This window comes from Amblyraja radiata, chromosome 22, assembly GCF_010909765.2.
Source record: "Amblyraja radiata isolate CabotCenter1 chromosome 22, sAmbRad1.1.pri, whole genome shotgun sequence".
NCBI lineage: Eukaryota > Metazoa > Chordata > Chondrichthyes > Rajiformes > Rajidae > Amblyraja > Amblyraja radiata.
This window is the reverse complement of record NC_045977.1, coordinates 12281368-12301612: the sequence shown is the minus strand read 5'-3', so window position 1 is coordinate 12301612 and position 20245 is coordinate 12281368. Positions and strand designations below refer to the sequence as shown.

The 20245-nt window shown below is 41.0% G+C and overlaps 1 protein-coding gene across 1 annotated transcript in view; it reads right to left on the bottom strand.

The window, feature by feature from the left end:
• Positions 1 to 216: 216 nt before the first annotated feature.
• Positions 217 to 20245, bottom strand: part of emp2 (epithelial membrane protein 2) — a 37420-nt gene continuing 17391 nt past the window's right edge. The window contains exons 2-5 of the mRNA XM_033040430.1: positions 10161 to 10256; positions 8772 to 8868; positions 5890 to 6030; positions 217 to 4180 (exon numbers count right to left, since the gene is read on the bottom strand). Of these exons, the coding sequence (XP_032896321.1) occupies positions 4014 to 4180; positions 5890 to 6030; positions 8772 to 8868; positions 10161 to 10238 (483 nt within the window). The 5' untranslated portion in view covers positions 10239 to 10256 and the 3' untranslated portion in view covers positions 217 to 4013. The remainder of the gene's footprint in view (positions 4181 to 5889; positions 6031 to 8771; positions 8869 to 10160; positions 10257 to 20245) is intronic.

Here is a 20245-nt window from a genome sequence, read left to right as displayed (position 1 = left end):
TTTAAATGCAAAGTTTGCCACAGCGAGATATCCAAAACACGGCAGAGCTATTTTATGTATAAAAAGTATGCATACTTTGAATTCCCCAACTTGTTTCCCCAACAATCAGATGTACATCTGTGGGCAAGAATTAAGAAGATTGCATTTCAGACAAGATTAACTCATTTTTTGTTATATCAGACGGCAACAAATATTTGGACAGTATACACAAATTAGTAATTTGCTAGGCAGTACTTTATTACACAAACAAAATGCAGGAAATTATAATTTCATAAATTTTGGATTTCTTTACCAGAGTCTATATTACATTGTTGTAGAATCATGGTAACCAATCTAGATAAAAATGCCAGGTTATAAACAACCCCACTACTATTAACACACTCAACCTTGCTTTTTTAAACTATACATGGAAGAGGAAAGAAAATATTTTCTAAAACGTGTCTTTGATAACAAAATATGGTAGATTACATCCAAAGAAAGAACTAATTAAAATAACCCCCAAATGTTTAAACCCACAATTCTTCATCGCTTATTTAATCCATTAGATCCAAGTTTACCACATACAAGAAGAATGTTGGACTATTTACAAGATCACAATTTTGACTATTTAAAATAGAGGATTTACATAATCATATGCTTTTCAGTTTATAAATCTGCTAACTTTGGTTTAAAATTAATCCTAGATCATTTGCCAACTATTAGATTAGTGTTTAGCAATGCAAAACATCACAGGTTCATGCTAACATTTATTAACTACAACATTTGAAACAAATCTAATTTATGTAATACACCATATTACTCGATGACAGAAATCAAGTTGAGTCAAGAACAAGTCAACTTGGGAATAATGGCCAATAAGGCAAAATGCATGCAAATATATCAATGTTCATGATACACACAAATATATCCAGAAAGTGTCCTGCCCTTTCTAACCTTCAATAAGTTTTTATCTCTGCCCAATAATTGAAGCAGAAAATTGATTAAACTGTTATGTGTCATTGCAAGAGAAAAGCATATATTATGCACAAGATATCAATGCATAAATGTAAATTTATTCTGGGCATGATTATAAGCTAGTTCAATGTGCACAATATTATGAGAATAAAAGTCACTGATAACAAATTGGCATGCAATAAATACATTACAAAAATAAGATCTTAATATATTGTGGTAGAAAGCACCAATTTAAGAATCAGTAACACCACATGAATACGATATCCTTTAGGTGAAAATTATAAAATATTGTTTGTATGCTGTGAGAAATTCATAGTGGATGGACTAATTATCAAAAAAACTAATTTTACCTCTACTTAGCGAATGGAACCCACTGGCAAAAATCAAACATGCAATCCTCACTAAGAAAACTACTATAAACATGTGCAATTGCACTGAACAAATTAACATTTTTTAAAATTGGTTATATCGACTGCTGTTGAATTATCAAAAAAAAGATGTACCCCTAACATTTTATATAAAAGGAATGTTTGCTCACTAAGCTATAAACATGGCTACACTGGCAATTAAAAAGTAATGGCTTTCATAGGCTTTATGTTTTAAGAAAATATTTGAAAAAGCAAGCTATTAACTGGTTACTTGACAGTACGTTCATTCTGCCACAAGAATGCGCTGCTACCATTTTACACTATTGTAATGATGGTCATTATTCAGCAAGTTAAATCTTTAGTGGCATTTCCTACATTTGAGTCTTAAGGGTTTATTTAAAAATTAAAGTTGATTTTAAAAATAATAATATTCAGTTCACTGGGATGGAAGTTCTTTGAATAATGAGATATTCCCTTGCCAGGAGTTTGAATGCAAAGATTGAGTGCAATTATTTTAAATTTAAGTTGATGCTCATTCTCTAATTATAAAAATAAGTGCTGGAATGGAAAACATTGAGAGCAAAAAACATCTGTGCAACAGGTTCTGTCTGATGTTTGGTTTCACAGCCTCTGCAATCCAGATAACGAGGAAGAAAACTAGTCGCACCAACATATTAATGCTGAATTCAAGTATTCATTTACAGCAGTACTTTGTTTCCACAAATGTTAGGGTGATCAAGACTCATCTAGAGCCTTATTTCTGGGAAAACCTTGTTTGATTTATCTTAATAATGGGGAAAAAACTTTGCTGGCACAACTAAGATCAGTATTTTATAGGGCCAGAGTCATAATCACAGTATAAATGAGTTAAAAGTATCATGGTTACGGAAAAACAAAAGTTTAAAAATGCTCCTGGGACATCTAACAGAAAATCTACAACTGAGGTATTGCAGGAGGCAAGCTTTCAGTGAGTGCATACTAAATAATCTGCACATATACGAACTAGCCTGGCTTCACATCTGTGAAACAAATGAATTTTTAAAAGTCTTAAGTCTGAAGGGCAGAATTATGAAATAAAAAATCCAATAAAGTTTTCCTTTACCTACTTGTTTCAAGCCAAAAACAACACATTAGTATTGATTTAGCAGTGTTTCAAGAGAGCAAGCTCTCACTTCTAGTGGTTTACACTTACAGAGATGGTTTATGTAATGCTAATAAATAAAATGTACGTGGGCACAGACATCAAATTATCTCTTCAAATTCAGAGATGATTAATTCTAAGCAATATTAGCCAGTATAAAATTACACTGAATAATTTGGAAGGTGGGGATGGTTATAGGTTTCCTTTTGATTATTTGCCAAAATGCAGTTATTTTCATTTATTTATTTTTCTTATTATCTTAGGACGAGGGCAGCCATTTGGCCCATCAAGCCCATACTTGCCCTCAGAACATCCCAATCAGTCCTATTCCTCCACTTATTTTCCTCGTTACGTATTCTCTTATATGCTCATCAATTACCTCCAGACACCTCTCTCCAAATGTGCAGCTGCCACCTCGCATTCGGGATAAAATGCGATGGAAGAGGAAACCAGAGCATGCAGCAGAAACTCAGTGGTCACCAGGACAACATGGAAACTCTACCCAGTATCACAGGCCAAGATTAAACCTTGGTCTCTGGAACTGTCCAGCAGCAACACCAGCTGTTCATCTATGTACCATCCATGTTTTACCTATAGACTGTAGTTCAAAATTAAATTGTTTACCTAATCCAATATAGCATCTGATTGAAATTGCATTTGAAAGGTGACTGCTTCATCATCCACTCTCCCCTATCCAAATTAATTCTACTAAACAACCTATGTGTATTTACACATCACTGAATCTAGAACAAGCTTGTGGATATGATTGGCATTGCAGTCGCTTAACCTAAAGTTTTCAAGAATTAAAAAATTATTATTTTAAAAACTACCCATGGTCTTACTGAACACATGTAGCTATTCATTAACTGTACAAAGTATATCAGTTGTCCCATTTCAGTATATCGGTACAATTTATTAAATTTTCAATGCACCATATTGGAAAAAATAACTTTTTCAGTGGGTTCTACATATAGACAAACACTGTTTATTTTTCAAACTTTATTTTTGTGATCTTTTCAGAATGTTTTATCCCAAATCGTTTTGATTGGTAATATCTAGTAAAATTGTGTTTTTTTTTTTGTGTGTGTGATGTACGTTTGTGTAATCGGAAAACATGCTTAGCCAAAATTTGAGAAAGACTAAGAAAGTGGAATATGAGGCCACTACTTCAATGGAAAAAAAACACAACCCGTGAATTACATGAAGCTAATTTTGTTGAAGGCTGAAATGCTTAAACCATCCTATGAGTGTACTTCATATTGATTGGTTGTAGAAAGTGTTTACCACTGGAAAAGAAAGACCTTTCAATTCACTTTTAACATAGACTAAATAAAAAAAATTCTTATTAAAATTATGCCAAACTGATCTTTGGAGAATTTGTAACTACTAAAAAGGCTTCAAAACAGTTGCAAAATTAGCTATTACATTTTTGCTTAATTTGATCATTATTTTACAAAAGGTTTATTATATTTGCAGGCGATCTTGCTGAAGTTCCCCCAGAAACAAAATTTCTCTGAAGTGGTACATGAAGGTTACGTCAATCCAGGCATCTATTTCCGCTTTCGTAAAACAATGTACATCACCCCACTGATAAAAGTGAAGGCAAAGGCGATCCAGGCTAGAATGTAGGAGTATCCATAGTCTCCTGCATGCTGATTTCTATGGAAGTTTTGTTCCTGGTCTGTGTAAATGGAAGCGGCAATCATTACACAGAGACCTACAAAATAAGAGAAAATCATATGTTAATGGAATTCATTCGCTAACACAGACTTGTGACCTTCCAGGAAGAAATCACTGTTCTTTTCTGCAGGCAGCTACATATATATATAAGCTCAGCAACGGTTCAGTCGAAGGAAAAGTGAATCATTTAACATCTTTATAGCTACATTATTACAAATCAGTATGCGATGTGTTGCAGATTTAACAGTGCATTTTGAGGAGGTGTCTTGGCATCCTTATTGCTAATTATTGGACTGTTAACATGTAATAAACAAATGTTTCAAGGGGAATTTTAATCAAGAACCATATAAAGGACACATTACACGGGGAAAACATAAAAGGACAGTTGAACCGTAGTTCCAAACACAATAGGCGACTCAAGTGTTGGGCAAAAAATGTTTCATCTCACCCCAAAATAGGTGACGAGGGAAAGGAAACAGTCAATTAGGGAGAGAATAACTAAGAATCCAGCTGGAGACCATTACAGATGGAATTAAAGTAGGGAAAATGCACAGGAGACCAAATTCAAAAGGTGTGCAAAGAGACATGATGTTACAATTTTTTTTTTTAGCAAATTTGAATTCAGAAGATGTGAATTTGAGATTCAACACTTCTTGAGTTATTGAGAGCAGTGGAGGCTAATGACAGCTTGGCATGATATAGGGGTTGTTTTCTGGTGGGAGAGAGTTGTGAGCCAGAATAATCAAAAAACAACAAAAATGAATGGGAAAAAAAAATAGAGGAAAGGCAACCAGTACTGCACAAGGCAGCAGCAGCTGACTTTATATTGGAATGTGAATGGCCCAACATAGTGTCAAATAGGATCTCACAATTTGCACAAACCAGCTGTAAAGGAACTGGCTTTGAGCCAAATTACAAACAGAAAATGCTGCAACTGAGCAGGTCAGCCAGCATCTGTGGAAAGAGAAAAGTTTCAGCTTCATGACACTTCATCGGAACTGAGAAAGAGGAAAAGCAAATAGCAAATTAGTCTAGGTAGCAGAGAAGTTGGGAGAGGGCAGTGGGTGGAACAAAGCAAATGTCTGTAATAGGGTGAGATAATGCAAATATTAAATTGACTGATAATCTCCTTTGACTGTATAATGTGACATTAATGGTGTGAAGTGTGGGTGACATCTAGTCTTGTTTACTGGGACATCGCCCCCTGGAACCAGACTTTGGCAACCAAGGAGCTGCAAGGCGGAGTGATCCCTTTGAAATACTGAAGGGGAGCCTTCTTGTGTTCACTTCAAAAGGTGAGTTCATGATTGAGTGCTTGGATGAAAATTATATTCATCTAACATCGCAGATGGGGTAAAACGTACGCAGCAGAAAAATCATTTGTCAGAGATCAACATGTACCTGAAAGCTAACATCAAGCCTGCAAGTGATGACACAAGTGTTTCATATCCCTGGGAATGTCAAGAAAGTGAATGTGCAGAGAGAGAGAGAGAGAATAGGATCTCCAGAGAGATGCAGTGGGTGCAGGAAGGGGATGCACAGCACAGGATGATCCACAAGTGCAAAGTGACCCAACCAAACCAGAAGACGTTGGGAACTACAAGCAGGGACCCATGATCACAATCAAAAAACATGTTACATGTGTCGAGCTACGTCTAGATTAGAATCCCCTCCGTCTGGCTTCCGTCCTTTTAATGGAGTTTGTGAGCAAGCATTTTTACTGTAAATACACATGAGCACACTTACTAGAAAGTAGTTGGAGGGTTCCAGCTATGAAAAATCGTTGCCCCTTCTGCAGGCGGAACAGTTGAACAACAAACACAATGAAGGAGAGACAGCAGAAGATCACCGACAGACTCATTGTCGCCTGTATTGCCTTAATGCAATCTGCAAAAGAAAGATAATCATAGAGATTAGCTATTGGCCCAAACTGCAAGAGAATCAAAGCTAATTCTTCATCGTGAAAAGTAATCAGCGCTTTTCTCTACTGCTTTGTTGTTAAATTTCAGCAGTGCATTTCAGATTTTTAAATCAGTTAGTTAGCAAATACAAAATTCTATAAAAATTAAGAGATAAAAGACCAAAAATATTGTACAAAAATCCAATTGGCACACGGTATGGAAATAATATTAATTATAGTCTTGTTGTATAATGTTCATCTTTCCCACAAGCAACTCATCCAACTTCATCTATGTATTCTCCTTCATCTCAGCGAGTAAAGGCAAAACATCAACAATATATAGCCACTCACATCTGCCAACTAATCAATGCCGTTGTTACTTTCCATGTCTGTCAGAGGCAGTACAGAGAAGGTTCACCAGACTGATTCCTGGGATGGCAGGATTTTCATATGAAGAAAGACTGGATAGACTCGGCTTGTACTCGCTAGAATTTAGACGTTTGAGGGGGGATCTTATAGAAACTTACAAAATTCTTAAGGGGTTGGACAGGCTAGATCTTCTTCTTCTTTTGTGTGGCATGCACAGCCTAAAGTTGTAGGACAACTTGTTCTATTTGATCTTGTGTTTGTGCACGTCGAGTTGATTGCATTAGTCGAAACAGGGCAGACCACGTGAAGGTTGCAATCTTCCACCCCGACAGGCTAGATGCAGGAAGATTATTCCCGATGTTGGGGAAGTCCTGAACAAGGGGTCACAGTTTAAGGATAAGGGGGAAGTCTTTTAGGACCGAGATGAAAAATCATTTTTTACATAGAGTGGTGAATCTGTGGAATTCTCTGCCACAGAAGGTAGTTGAGGCCAGTTCATTGGCTATATTTACGAGGGAGATAGATGTGGCCCTTGTGGCTAAAGGGATCAGGGGGTATGGAGAGAAGGCAGGTACAGGATACTGAGTTGGATGATCATATTGAACGGTGGTGCAGGCTCGAAGGGCCGAATGGCCTACTCCTGCACCTATTTTCCATGTCTATGCGGGAAAATCTGCTTTGGCATCTCCCCAGTGAATCTACTTCACCCTTAAAACAAACTTAAAAAATTGGATGTAACCCGAACCCAATCATTAGTATCTCTTCTGTACAGCGTGTTGCCAAAAACGTAAATCTTCAGTTGCTACTTATCTGGCAGGTGGAGATCTCATCTTTGATCTAAATCCAGGATGACTAGCAGAAGTTGACAGAGGACAAATTCACTACCTTGTGTTTGTCAAGCACTTAAAGATAATAGGCTAAGACAGCATTAACCAGAATGGAAATATCCCACTCAAGCCCCAAGGTCCCTTTCCATTTATAATGTTCTTGGAGAAAAACAGTGGGATTCAGTTACACCCATTTATCCATGATTAGAGTTTGCCAAAGACAGACAATACAGTACGAATTATATCCTCTGCTAGAAATCACAATGATGTTGTCTCTGCTACCATCAACATCAATAAGCGTAGTGTTTATGGCAAATTAACCTAGGTCCTTGGTGAAAGGCACAAGAGTCTGCAGATGCCGATCCACCTTTCACTTGCTAGCTGTTGCTCCAACCCTCCCCTCGTGTTATACTGCTACTACCCTCAGGATTTAAGGAGGACTTTATAAGGAAAGAGTGATAAAGGCCCAGATGGTTTTGGGAGAGGGGGAATTCCAGAGTTTGGAGCAAGCAGTTTAAAATAAAATTGAAAGGACAGCAAAACTGAAACACAGGAGTGCTCGTAGAATAGACAGTGTGAGTTAGGAAATGGTCAGTACAGCTCTTTTTAATTGAATTGATGCTGCTACATTGCAGCATGGAAACATGCCCGCAGACCACCATTCACACTTGTTCTATGTTATCCCAATTTCGCAACAATTTGCAGAGACCAATTAACATACAAACCTAATGTCTTTGGGATATGGGAAGAAACCCACACAGTCACTGGGAGAACATGCAAACTCCACACAGACGGATGCAACCCAGATCTCTGGCGCTGAGAGGCAGCAGCCCTACCTGCTGCACCACTGCATGTAAAACAGAAGAGCACTTGAGTAAAGTCTATATGAAACAATAGCACAGGTGAGGAAATGTAGAAACAAGGAACTGCAGATGCTGGTTAATACACAAAAGGACACTGGAGTAATTCAGCGGGTCAGGCAGGATCTCTGGAGAAAAAGGATTGTGAGGGTTTGAGCAGCAGATGAGCAGAGGAAGGGATTGTTTCAGGCAATGTTCAAAGATGGAAATAAATGGTGTTGCTGATATATGGACGGTACAGTCCTGATCAAATAAGTTGCCCACCAAACATTACTCAGGTACTGTATGGAAGATAGACACAAGATACTAGAGTAAATCAGCGGGTCAGGCAGCATCACTAGAGAAAAATGGTTTGCCTGGATACCCAAATCGGGATAGGTCAGTTCCACATCAAGGCTCCAGTAAATTTGCAGACCCTAGGAATGATATTGAGGTCAGGGACAAATATTTGGCAGAGATAACGGCCATTGTGGCAAAACCTGAACAGGGATTTCTGGCCCCTGCAGCCTCTATGATCACATGAGAATACAATGTAGCAGTACTTTTAGGATGATAAAATATTTTAAGACAATATTTTTCTAAACATTCCATTTAATTATATCTTCTCATCATCACCCAGTCAAGAACCTCAAGATTAAATATATTAAGGCACATGTCAAGTTGTGGACTTACCTCCATAACCAGAAATAGTTACATCATTGCATTCAGATGAATTGAAGTAGCAGGTTTGCCATATATCAGTGCTGCTGATGTCATTTTTCCACCAGGCCTGTGGCAAGTGAAATATTTGGGAAAATTAGGCAAAATAGATAAAATGCATGTCCCCTTCAAATGCTACTCGCGAATTGAAATTGGAATGTCTAAAATTTCTGTTGCCTTATTACAATTTATTTACATTTCACAGTTTCATTTTTTTTTTTGTCAATTAAAAATTATGAGCAAGACCAGTCAACTCATTACACCTACAGCAAAAAGGTAATGAACCCAGTTCTCATCCCACACATTAGACCAATTTATCAAAATCCTTAAAAGATCTGTTAAAATATTTGTTGATCTTTTTCTTTCGTAAATATATACTTCTTAATCAGTCAAGATAATATTATGTTTAAAATATACCATCTCATTTTTAAAAATGAACATATATTGCATGCGAAAGTAGACAACATATGCTAGAGAAACTCTGTGGATGAGGCAGCATCTATGGAGAAAAGGAGTACACAACATTATGGGTCCAGACCCAGCTTCAGACGGGTCTCGACCCGAAACGTTGCATATTCCTTTTCTCCATAGATGCTGCCTCACCCGCTGAGTTTCTCCAGCATTTTTTGTATGCTTTCGATTTTTCCAGCATCTGCAGTTCCTTCTTAAACATTATGTATTACATGTGTGTCCTTGCACCCCTTTTTAACGTTTAAAATACTGCTCTCCCATCAAAGTACATTCCTTCACATTTCTCTGCATTAAACCAAACCACCTCTTTGGTTGCTGATTTCATCAGTTCACTCTTACTCCTCACATTTATTCACTGTTAAATTGCTCTCCCTGTTTTCTATCGGTCCAACTATGGATCCTAATGATTTTTTCAAAGCCATGTCATTAGGATTTGTCCAAGAACAAGGAGCTACTACTAAAAATCGCTGTACACACCAACAATGGGTAACATTAGGAGGTCAGGTATTCAAAACAGTACTTTCTTTATAATGTATAATTTGCCTATTTTTACAAAAGCTAGACTATCTAAATATTAAATTAGGTATAACTGTCCATAAGGAAGATGTAACCAAACTTTAGACCAAACTTCCTGATTAACTATTTTCTCGCTGAACATTTGATCATTTTCTTCATGAAGAGCTCAGAGGTGTGTTAAAATGCAAGTTGCTGCTCTAGCTCGAAGACAAACCCAAACCCTTAATGAGGGAAATTCAGCAGAGTGTTCCTAACCTCATTCCACAAAATAAGTATGTTATAAGATTGTTGACCTGTAATTTAACAAAAATCTGAAAAATATTGTTCCTGTGCACCTCGGCAGAATTCAAGTCTCAAGAGTTCAAGTTCACTCACATTGTCTATTGTGGCAATGAACAGCAGTGCTGCGGTTGCTATGTGGAAGGCAAGAATAAGTCCCAGGAGCACCAACATCTTGTTACTTCAAGTTTGCTGAAAACAAAAACAAAAAGGGGACAATTTAAGTTTTCGCATTCTTCTTTTACCCACAGTGTGTATGGTGCAGTATGATGGAAAATACAAGCCTGTACAATTCACGGGAACATTTTTGTAGAAGGAACAAACATTAAATTTAGAACCAAACACATATGGCAAAACCATCAAATTTAGATATTTCTCATGTAATACAGCCTGCTTAACCATTTTAAAATCTGGACAGTCAGTTATTCCATCCACACCCCCTTGAAAGAAAAAGACCAGACCTCTGGTAAGGTGAAGTTCAAAAGATTTGAAGCAAAGTTCATTATGATTTTCAATATTAACACTGGTGAATCAATCAATTTTCATTCATTCCTGACTGAGGCAGATCAAGTCTTCCTTGCCTCCTTCAGGTATGTAGAGAACATTCCCATTCCCTATTTTTTATTAAATCTGATTGTATGATTAGAACTCCAGAAGTAGGCTTGAGGATACTGGGCCACTTAGAAGTCAATATGTTAGATTACCATCAAGTTAGAAAGTCAGGAAAACTCATCAGGAACAAAATTTACATCCTACACCTTACACCACCTCGCTCACCTTTATTCAGGGACCCAAAACAGCCCATCCGTGTGAGCCAAAGGTTTACATGTACTTTCTCCAACGTCATATTGCATTGGGTGCTCTCAATATGGCCTCATAAGTTGAAGGAGCAGAATTAGGCCATTCAGCTCATCAAGTTTACTCTGCCATTGAATCATGCCTCGTCCATCTTTCCTTCTCAACCCTAATCTCCTGCTTTCTCCCCGTAACCCCTGGCACCCGTCTCCCCGAACCCGAACCCCTGCCTCCTTTACATCAGAGAGACCAAGTGCCACTTCGCTGGACACTTGTGCACTGACTACCAGAGTCAGCTGGAATTTTCAATTGCTAGCCACTTCAATTCCCACTTCCGTTCCCACATCAGTCCTGTCCTTGACCTCCTCCATTGCCAGAGTGAGGCCACGTGCAAACTGGAAGAACGGTACATCATTTTCCCCTTCGGTAACCTGCAATCTTCAAACCTTCAAACATAAATATTGAATTTTCCAATTTTAGGTGACCACCTCCACCCTCTCACTTTCTCCTTCTGATCTACCCAGGTCCTCTCATCAACACCATGTTTCTGCCCTACCTGCATATCATCCAACTCCTTTCCCCTCCTCTGCCTGTTCACCATCCATCCCTACCCCTCCATCTCCCGTTCCCATCTACGCAGCAAGCCTTCCTCTAGTTCTATATTTCACTCCCCACCTTATCAGCTTCCATTACCTGCAGCATCTGCCTACTCCACTTTTCACCTCCAGGCTTTGTAACTGTCCCTACCCTTTCTCTCGCCCACCCGACTTATCTCTCTCCCACCACTCCATACCGGAATCCACGAGTCACTTGTCAGTTCTTTCTCCACCCCTTCCCCTCTTCCCACTAGCTATCTCCCTACAGCCTTGAAGGGTCCCATCCCAAAACGACACCTGTCCACTTTCTCCAGTTGTGCCTGATCCAGTTTGCTGTTTTTTTGCTCAAGATTCCAGCATCTGCAGCCTCGTGTCTACAGATTTTTATTCTAGATGTTGCTGGTTATCTACCTTTCAGTTTAAATGTAATTATTTGCTTGGAGTACAGTTTTTGTCCAATTACAAACAATTATCTTTAATCCATGATTAATGTTTCATTTGTTTTTAGAATGTATAAAAAGTCAGTTTTAACGTCTTTTTACTAAATAAATATGAATATGTTATTAAAATGAGTAAGATACAAACAGTTTTGTTAAAAGCTCCATGTGCAGCAGATGGGCTAGGGGCGCCGCATTGATGGCAGCCTCTGCCTATAGTCTGGGGGGAAAGTGGTTCCCAGTCACTTCCTGGCGAGGATGCAACTATTCTCCGAGTCATGTTCTCGCACCCCCCCCCCTCCCCTCACCCTCCCTCTCACGGCCTACCAACTGGATTGGCGCGGCCTTTCCTGCCGGTGACCGGACCAGAGCTTCAGCAGCGGCGCAGCACTGGATTCACCGCGGAGCGGGCGATGCCTTACTTGGGATCGCCGTGTTGAAGCTCCGGAGTGTTGGACCTGCTGCTTCAACACCGTGGAGCTGTGGTTGAGGAGCTTCTAGCCGCGGGCGGCGCTGACTTCAACATCGCGGAGCCGTGGGATCCCTTTGCCGAGGACCGCCAGCGTGAATCTTTGCCCAGCTCGGCCTGTGGACTTCGGGAGCCACGGTCTCCAGTAAGGAGTGGCCGATTCGGAAGTCCAAGCCGCTGAGGTTGTTCTCCCGTTCCGACTTCGGAGTTCCATCATCCCGGCGAGAGGGCCTGAACATTGGGCCGCCCGTAGTGGCGACTGCGGAGGGGCTTCGGGAGGCCCCGACCACGGGTGAACATCAAAGAACATCAAAGAGGAGGATGACTGAACTTTGGTGCCTTCCCTCACAGTACGAAACTTTGATTCCGCTGTGTGGGGATATTTATGTTGAAGACTATCGTGTTCTGTGTTCATTTTTTTATTCGTATTTCTGTATGGTGACCCCAAATTTCACTGTACCAATTGGTGTATGTGACAATAAATGTCTCTTGAATCTTGAAATTATTTAAATGATAGGATGGGTGCTAATGCACTGCCACCGCCAATATGAATAGGATTCCCAGTGACTGGTTGTGTATTTTGGCACACCTCTTAAACAAATAACAGTAAGCAGAGATTCAAATAATGCCCAAGTTACTGGATGAAAGTATTTCAATTAAAAATTGGTAAATTTAAAATGGACTTAAAATACCTCTTACCTGCATATTTAAAAATAATAGCAGCAGAGCTTTATTAATTCCCCCAGTTTGTAAAATTGCAACATCTTTTAATACCCCCAAGGGACATAATTCCTTGGTTAATTTGAAGCATGGAGTTTTGAGCCTAAATCTAGTCATCAACAGTAAATCCTCCTTCCCAAATATGAACAATTGTCTCTTTTGTTAACAAGCTGTTCAGAATGCATTCAATGTACTCAGTCAGAATGTAAACCGCAATGTACCTCCCACACAAAGTCTTTCACCACACCCACCCACCCACAAACTAAGACCCTCCCTCCACCCAAAACAAAAAAGCTTTGGACAAAGATCTGAATGTCAATGTGCATAAAGCAAATGTCACTAAGGATTCAACTCATCCGCAGTCAAATGCTTCACTGATGATCCTTTACCAAACAGCTCTGGGTGTGGTCCACTGTACAATATGCAAACTAAACTGATTCATTCCTGTTGCAGTGCCAAGTGCTCCTTCAATGTGTGCGTGTTCTTCATTATAACCTCCAACATCTCATTTAGAAATAGAACAAAAGAGAGTCAGTTTGAAGAGTTACTTGAGGAACCATTTTATGGAGAAGAACCACATCCCACGCTCCTGTTACAAGAGATAAAACTTCAGTTTTAAAACACCTACAAAATGTTGTACTCTAGTATATTGGTTCTAAAAAGGTCTAAACATTAGAATGCAGTGAAATTGGTCGAGTTCCATTATTTGAGTGCCACAAATTTATTTCAGAGTTCAAAGATAGGCAGATACAACAGATCTATCTATCTCTAGATACAACAAAGTGTTTTGTTTCAGTAACAGCTCTGTCTGTCAACAAGTTAGAGGTGAGGTTTGCAGAATTCTAAAAAGAAAAAAACAAGTTTACTAGGAGAAAGGAAGATTGGGGGCGGGTAAAAGATCTCCAGGAAATAGCAATGGTTACATATAGTCAGTCTTACAGCTTTGAACAGGTCTTGTGTCCCTGATGGCCATTGAAGTTCCCCTCACATTCCACCACTTGGCCTTAACCTTATAAATCATGGAGTTTTAAGCACTCATCTACATATTTCTTGACTGTGGGAGTCCCAGCCAGAGGCGTTCTAGAAATTAGTACATAAACACGGCAATAGCAATTTTAATGACAGGGTTAATAATACCCTATCATTTGCATTCTCGTTGGTCAGTGTTGCCACCATACACAGCATCAACAGAAACTGTTTACAGTTTTGGCTAACTAGTGAATCTTCAGTTGCATTGTAAATTTTCCTGGTATCTTTCAGCACAAAAGCAGAATGATTAGCCCTGCAACATAAACACTGGGATGAATTTAATAATTTAAAGTCAATGGCAAATTTCAGATTTCACCCCCCCCCCCATATATCATTAAGATACCAAATACAATTAAAATGGAAGTAGACACTAAGTGCTGGGTAACTCAGCGGGTCAGGCAGCATCTCTAGAGAAAAAGAATGCGTGGCGTTTCAAGTCTAAACCCGTCAGACTTTCTTCAACCCAAAACGTCACCTATCCTTTTTCTTCAAAGATGCTGCCTGATCCGCTGAGTTACCCCAGCATTTTGTGCTTATCTTCGGTATAAAGCAACATCTGTAATTCTTTCCTACACAATTAAAATGGAACAAGAGATAGAATATGAAAGAAACGAATTGGAAAACGATACATAGCATTCCTTCAATAGTAAACCTTACTTTTTAATAGCTGTTAAACACCATTCGATTCCACTTTGATCTGCGTGTACTTTATAATAGACTGAATTTACTGCCTTATACAGGCTCTCAATGGTATTGCTAAAATGGGGCTGACAAAGTTCCAAATCATTTGACAATTGACAGAATATTTCATTGATTTCACTTATACTGATCATGAAGTACAAAAGTTTACTACTGACAGATTTCTTATCCATGCAGATCTCCATCTCATTCCCATCTGCAAACAGATCCTTCCACCAATAACCCCTCTGCCAATGATTACCCAAGGTCTCTCTATCCTAAACACATACATACATACATGCATGTTTGGTTAATGAGTCACACTATGCTCCATCACAAAATAAGATAAATTGCCTATTTTTTCTTGACAGCAATCACAAAGATAATCTAAATCTAAACGGCCAAAACAACAAGAATCCCGGATATACGCAGACATTAGGATTGACAAACAATAGTTGCATAAAGACAAACCACACAGGGTAGCAGAATGAAATTTGAATTAAAAACATGAATATTTACATACATTCATCAGTTTCAAAACTGGGTGGCTGCTCTTTAGTGGCAACTTTTGGCTCCAAGATTAGGAATGTGTTGGGTAGAAAAATATGCAAATAATAACCAGAATTGCTTCCATATTTAACTTGCAAACATTGAAATAATCTCTGTAACTGCCATTTTGAAAACTGCCAGTTTCAAAATAATGTGAGAACAGTAGGTGTGTGGAATTCCACTTTAACGTTCAATTTAAAATTGCTTACAGGATTTTTACTGCAGCATATCTTAACCCTATGTTTATCTCATATTTTATCTGGCAAACACACACACACAAATTTGGCCTTTGGATAGACCATGTGGCCAAGATTATGGGGCCTATGCTTTTGAACATAATTACTGTACTAGATGGGGCGCCACGCTGCTAAAACATTACATCAACCAAAATCTATATTTGGATTAGGATCTTGATTGCCAGACAAGATGGATTTCTTGAAATACTTCCAATTGTGTACCATCTGTAACATTTATAAAGTCAATTTACAAGGCAGGAGTAGGGGGGGAGGGGTTACCACAATCATGATTTTCGTATCTTGTGTAGGAATGAACTGCAGAGTTTACACCAAAGATAGACACATAATGCTGGAGTAACTCAGCGGTACAGGCAACATCTCTGGATGGAAGGAATGGGCAACTGGAAATGTCACCCATTCCTACTGTCCAGAGATGCTCCCTGTCCCGCTGAGTTAATCCAACATTTTGTGCCTATTTTCTGATCTGCATTTGGTACACGATTGTTGCTTTAAGGTAATCTACAAGGAAGGATAGAATCGCCTGATTATCTGCTCTCAGTGTTACAATGTTCTGAAATTATCCATAATTATATCACAAAGAGTCCTTGATGAAACTACACATACCTAGTTTAAGTCCCAAGATGGCAGGTGCTGGTACCTGAAGCAAAAAATACACAGTTGGATGAACTCAACACAGCATCTGTGGTGGGAACGGAATAGTTGATATTTTAGATTGAGACAGCGTATCAAGACTTGATGCCCAAATACAGGGACTCTACCTGTAACATGAACTATTCCTGACCTGCTGAGTTCCTCCAGCAGTTTGTTTTTTTCCCCCCAAGATTCCAGCACCATGTGTTTCCCTCTATGCGTTTGTACACTCCGCCATGGACTTCGAGGTTAAGAACCCACTACTTGGGTTAAGTAGCCCAGATACTTCACACTGCCCTTGATTTAGCATTAAATATGAATGTAGAGAGAGAGAGACAGAGAGACAGAGAGTCCTACTGACGATGCTTGGCCGGCAAACTGGCAGGAGTTGGAGACGAAAGTGGTTGCCCGGCTGGGGCACTGGTCCGGCTTGCTTGGAGTTCTTTCTTTTCAGGGGAGGGTGTTGGTCATAAACCAGCTGGTGGCCTCCATGTTATGGCACCGGCTAGCTACTCTTGTCCCGCCTTCCATTTTTGTAAATGCTTTACAGAAGAGGCTGGTGGACTTCTTTGGGGGAAATAGGAAGCACTGGGTTTCCGCAGCGGTCCTGAGTCTCCCGTTAGAGGAGGGTGGCCAGTCCTTGGTATGCGTGCGTACCCAGGTGGCGGCTCTCCGTCTCAGGACCCTGCGGAGGTATATGTATATAGAGAACCCCCCCAGATGGCACGCTTTGGCCACGTATTTTTTCCGACGGGGTCATTGTCTAAGGAGGGTCTCGCGGCTCCCGGTGGCAGGCATCAGTCGACCAGCCCTAAGGGGCTTGCCATGTTTTCTACCGGGATGTGCTAAGAGTGAGGAATCTGGTTGTTTTCAGCCAGCGTGTTGCTCCACGAGGGGAGGGGGATGTTGCGGCTGCGGGAGTGGCCGGTCCTCACCCAGTCATGGCGGGTGTCGAGGAGAGGCGTGCGCCTAGAGTGGTTCTGAATGAGCTTTTACCGGCTCCGCCAGATCTGCTCATCGGGCCTCGGCTCCAGGATATTTCCCGGGCACCGACTCCACATAACCTGAGCCGCCTTTCTGAGATGACTAGCATGCCATTTCGTGACGCGAAGAGACGCTCACTGTATAGAATGTTCCTGCACATTCTGCACCTCCTTGCCTTCATCTCCCGACCCGACACACCATGGTGGACGGTGTTACCACCTGAAGGCGGGGAAGGTCCCCAGTGGGGGTCCCTCTACAAGGGAGTTGTCCCCCTTTACATTGGGGACCTGGGGTGGAGAGTGCTGCACAGAGCGGTGTCATGTAATAAACGTTTGAGTCGGTTCACGGGCTCGTCCGCTGCTTGTATTTTCTGTGGCGAGGAAGAGACCGTGTTCCACGTTTATATGGAGTGTGAGAGGCTACTGCCCCTGTACCAATATCTGAAAGGGTTGTTCCTAAAGTTCTGATTGCATTTTAGTCCTACGATTCATGTGTTTGGACACAAGGCAGGGTGTGGGGAGAGCCGAGTGAGGGGGTGGGACTTACCTGTCGGTTTGCTCCTGGGCCTGGCCAAGATGGCCATTCGTGGGTCCAGGCAGCAGGCGGTCGATGGTCAGACTAGAGCCGGCTGCCTGCCCCTCTTTCGGGCCTACGTCCGTGCATGCGTGTCCCTGGAGAGGGAACACGCGGTGTCCACGGGGACTTTGGAGGTCTTCCGTGGGCGCTGGTCACCGCGTGGGGTCGAGAGTATTGTGAACAATGATTGTAATGTTGTATTATAATGACACTTGATATAGTGTAATTTCTATTTTTGTTTATGACTTGATCTGTTGTATCATCTGTTGTGTTGAATAAAGTCTTGGAATTTAAAAAAAAAAAAGAGAGACAGAGAGACAATGGTCTGGGAAATGGAAGCCCACAATCTTGGAAAGTGAATCATTCAAAAATAGCAAATATTTACATAAATGAACAGAGGACCAAATATGTCAGATTTTTATTTTGTAGGAATTTTAATATCAATGTTGGAACATCCAGTCACCACATTTCCTGCTCTATCTTTGTTATTTGCGCGAGTCAAATAGCATTAAATGACAGCAACAATAATCTGTAAATAGTCATCTATTTACAAGTGTATAGTACTGGTGCTGCCGGAGGAGGTAGTTGAGGCAGGTACTATTGCAACGCTTAAAGGGCCTGTCCCACTTGGCCGTCATTTGCGCCTCATTTACGAGTCATATGTAAAATAGGTCGACGCGTCATGATGCGAGACGTCGCAAGCAAATCATGTGTCAGCACAGCCGTCTTGTGCGCGTGACGTCATTAGAATACCCTGCGGCTTGCGACAGGACGCTGACGCAAGGACGTAAGGACGTTGACGCACGGTGACGTAACCATGTGTCATCACGTGATACACGTGAGACGTCGGGACGCCAGCGTACGATGCCAAAGCACAGCATGCGTATCCAATGCGTGAGCATGCGTACGCGATACGTCATGCAGGTGGCGCGCGAGGATTTAGTCCCTGTACTAAATCCTGGAGCGCCGCGCGATACCGCACACGATTCCACGCCTCACCATGTGCAACGCATGCGCACCCCACACGTCACGATGCGTCGACCTAATTTACATATAACGCGTAAATGAGGCGCAATGATGGCCAAGTGGGACAGGCCCTTAAGAAACATTTAGATAGGTACAGAGGAAGGACAGGTTTAGGGGGATATGGGCCAAACAAGGGGACTAGTGTAGATGGGACATATTGGTCAGTTGGGCCAAAGGGCCCGTTTCCCTGCTGTATCACTCTTTGACTGCACCGTTTCAGTTGCAACAGTATAGTACAATAACAATATGTTTTATAACCGCATAGTTAGTCATTGTCGATGGCTTGCTTGCATTTCCTTTACATGAACATTCAAACATTGTTTGCTGTACATCATCTTTAGCCCCACTCCTGGAGCTGTAAAAAGATTATCTCATGAGAAGACATGCACATACTCCAGGACTCCACACAACCATTCACAGGCAAGATCAAGGGCAGAAGAAAGAAATGTCAGCATGCGTGAGGAACAATGTAATGCAGTATTCTCTCTCCCACAAGACGCCAGTGTAAAATAAACATTCTTATAGATTCATTTGCAGTTGCGGTTTCCAGGGGGAGCAAAGAATTCAGAGCTGAAGTGAGATGATCAGAGAGGGCAGTAAACATACTCCTACTTACTCAGGAGGGAAGTATTCCCTTACAGTGTGCTTGTTATAATGCCACCCACTCCCATTAAAACTCACAATTGACTGTGGTGAAATTAATCTGAAGCATTTCCAGATTCACTGATAAAACTACGAAACCCGCAGCTAGAGTTCCATGGCGACTCAAAATGCTGGAGTAACACAGGCAGCATTTCTGGAGAGAAGGAATGGGTGACGTTTCGGGTCGAGACCCTTGTCAGGGGAGTGGGCGGGGAAAAGATAGAATGTAGTTGGAGACTGGTGGGAGAACTGGGAAGGGGGAGGGGATAGAGAGGGAAAGCAAGGGCTATTTGAAGTTAGAGAAGTCTAACCGGCATCTGCAGTTCTTCCCTACACATTGTGTTCCATGTACCGGTACTTCAGGCCTTGCCAGTGAATGCATCACGGCAACACCTTATCACCAGGATAGACCATTATAGGTTCTTAAATCACAGGAGCAGAATTTGGCCATTCGGCCCAACGAGTCTCCTCCGCCATTCAACCACGGCTGATCTATCATCCCCTCTCAACACAGTTCTCCTGCCATCTCCCCATAACCGCTGACACCCGTACTAATTAAAAACCTGTCAATGTTTGCTTAAAAATTCCCCGCGACCTGGCCTCCACAACTATCTGTGGCAATGAAATCCACAGATTCACCAACGTCTGACTAAAGAAATTCCTCCTCATCTCCTTTCCAAAGGTATGTCCTTTTATTCTTAGGCTATGCCCTCTTCTCCACATCATGGTCACATCGTATGCTGCACCTTTCTCTGCAACTCACTCCCTCTCTGCCTGCAACTCCCTCCCTCCC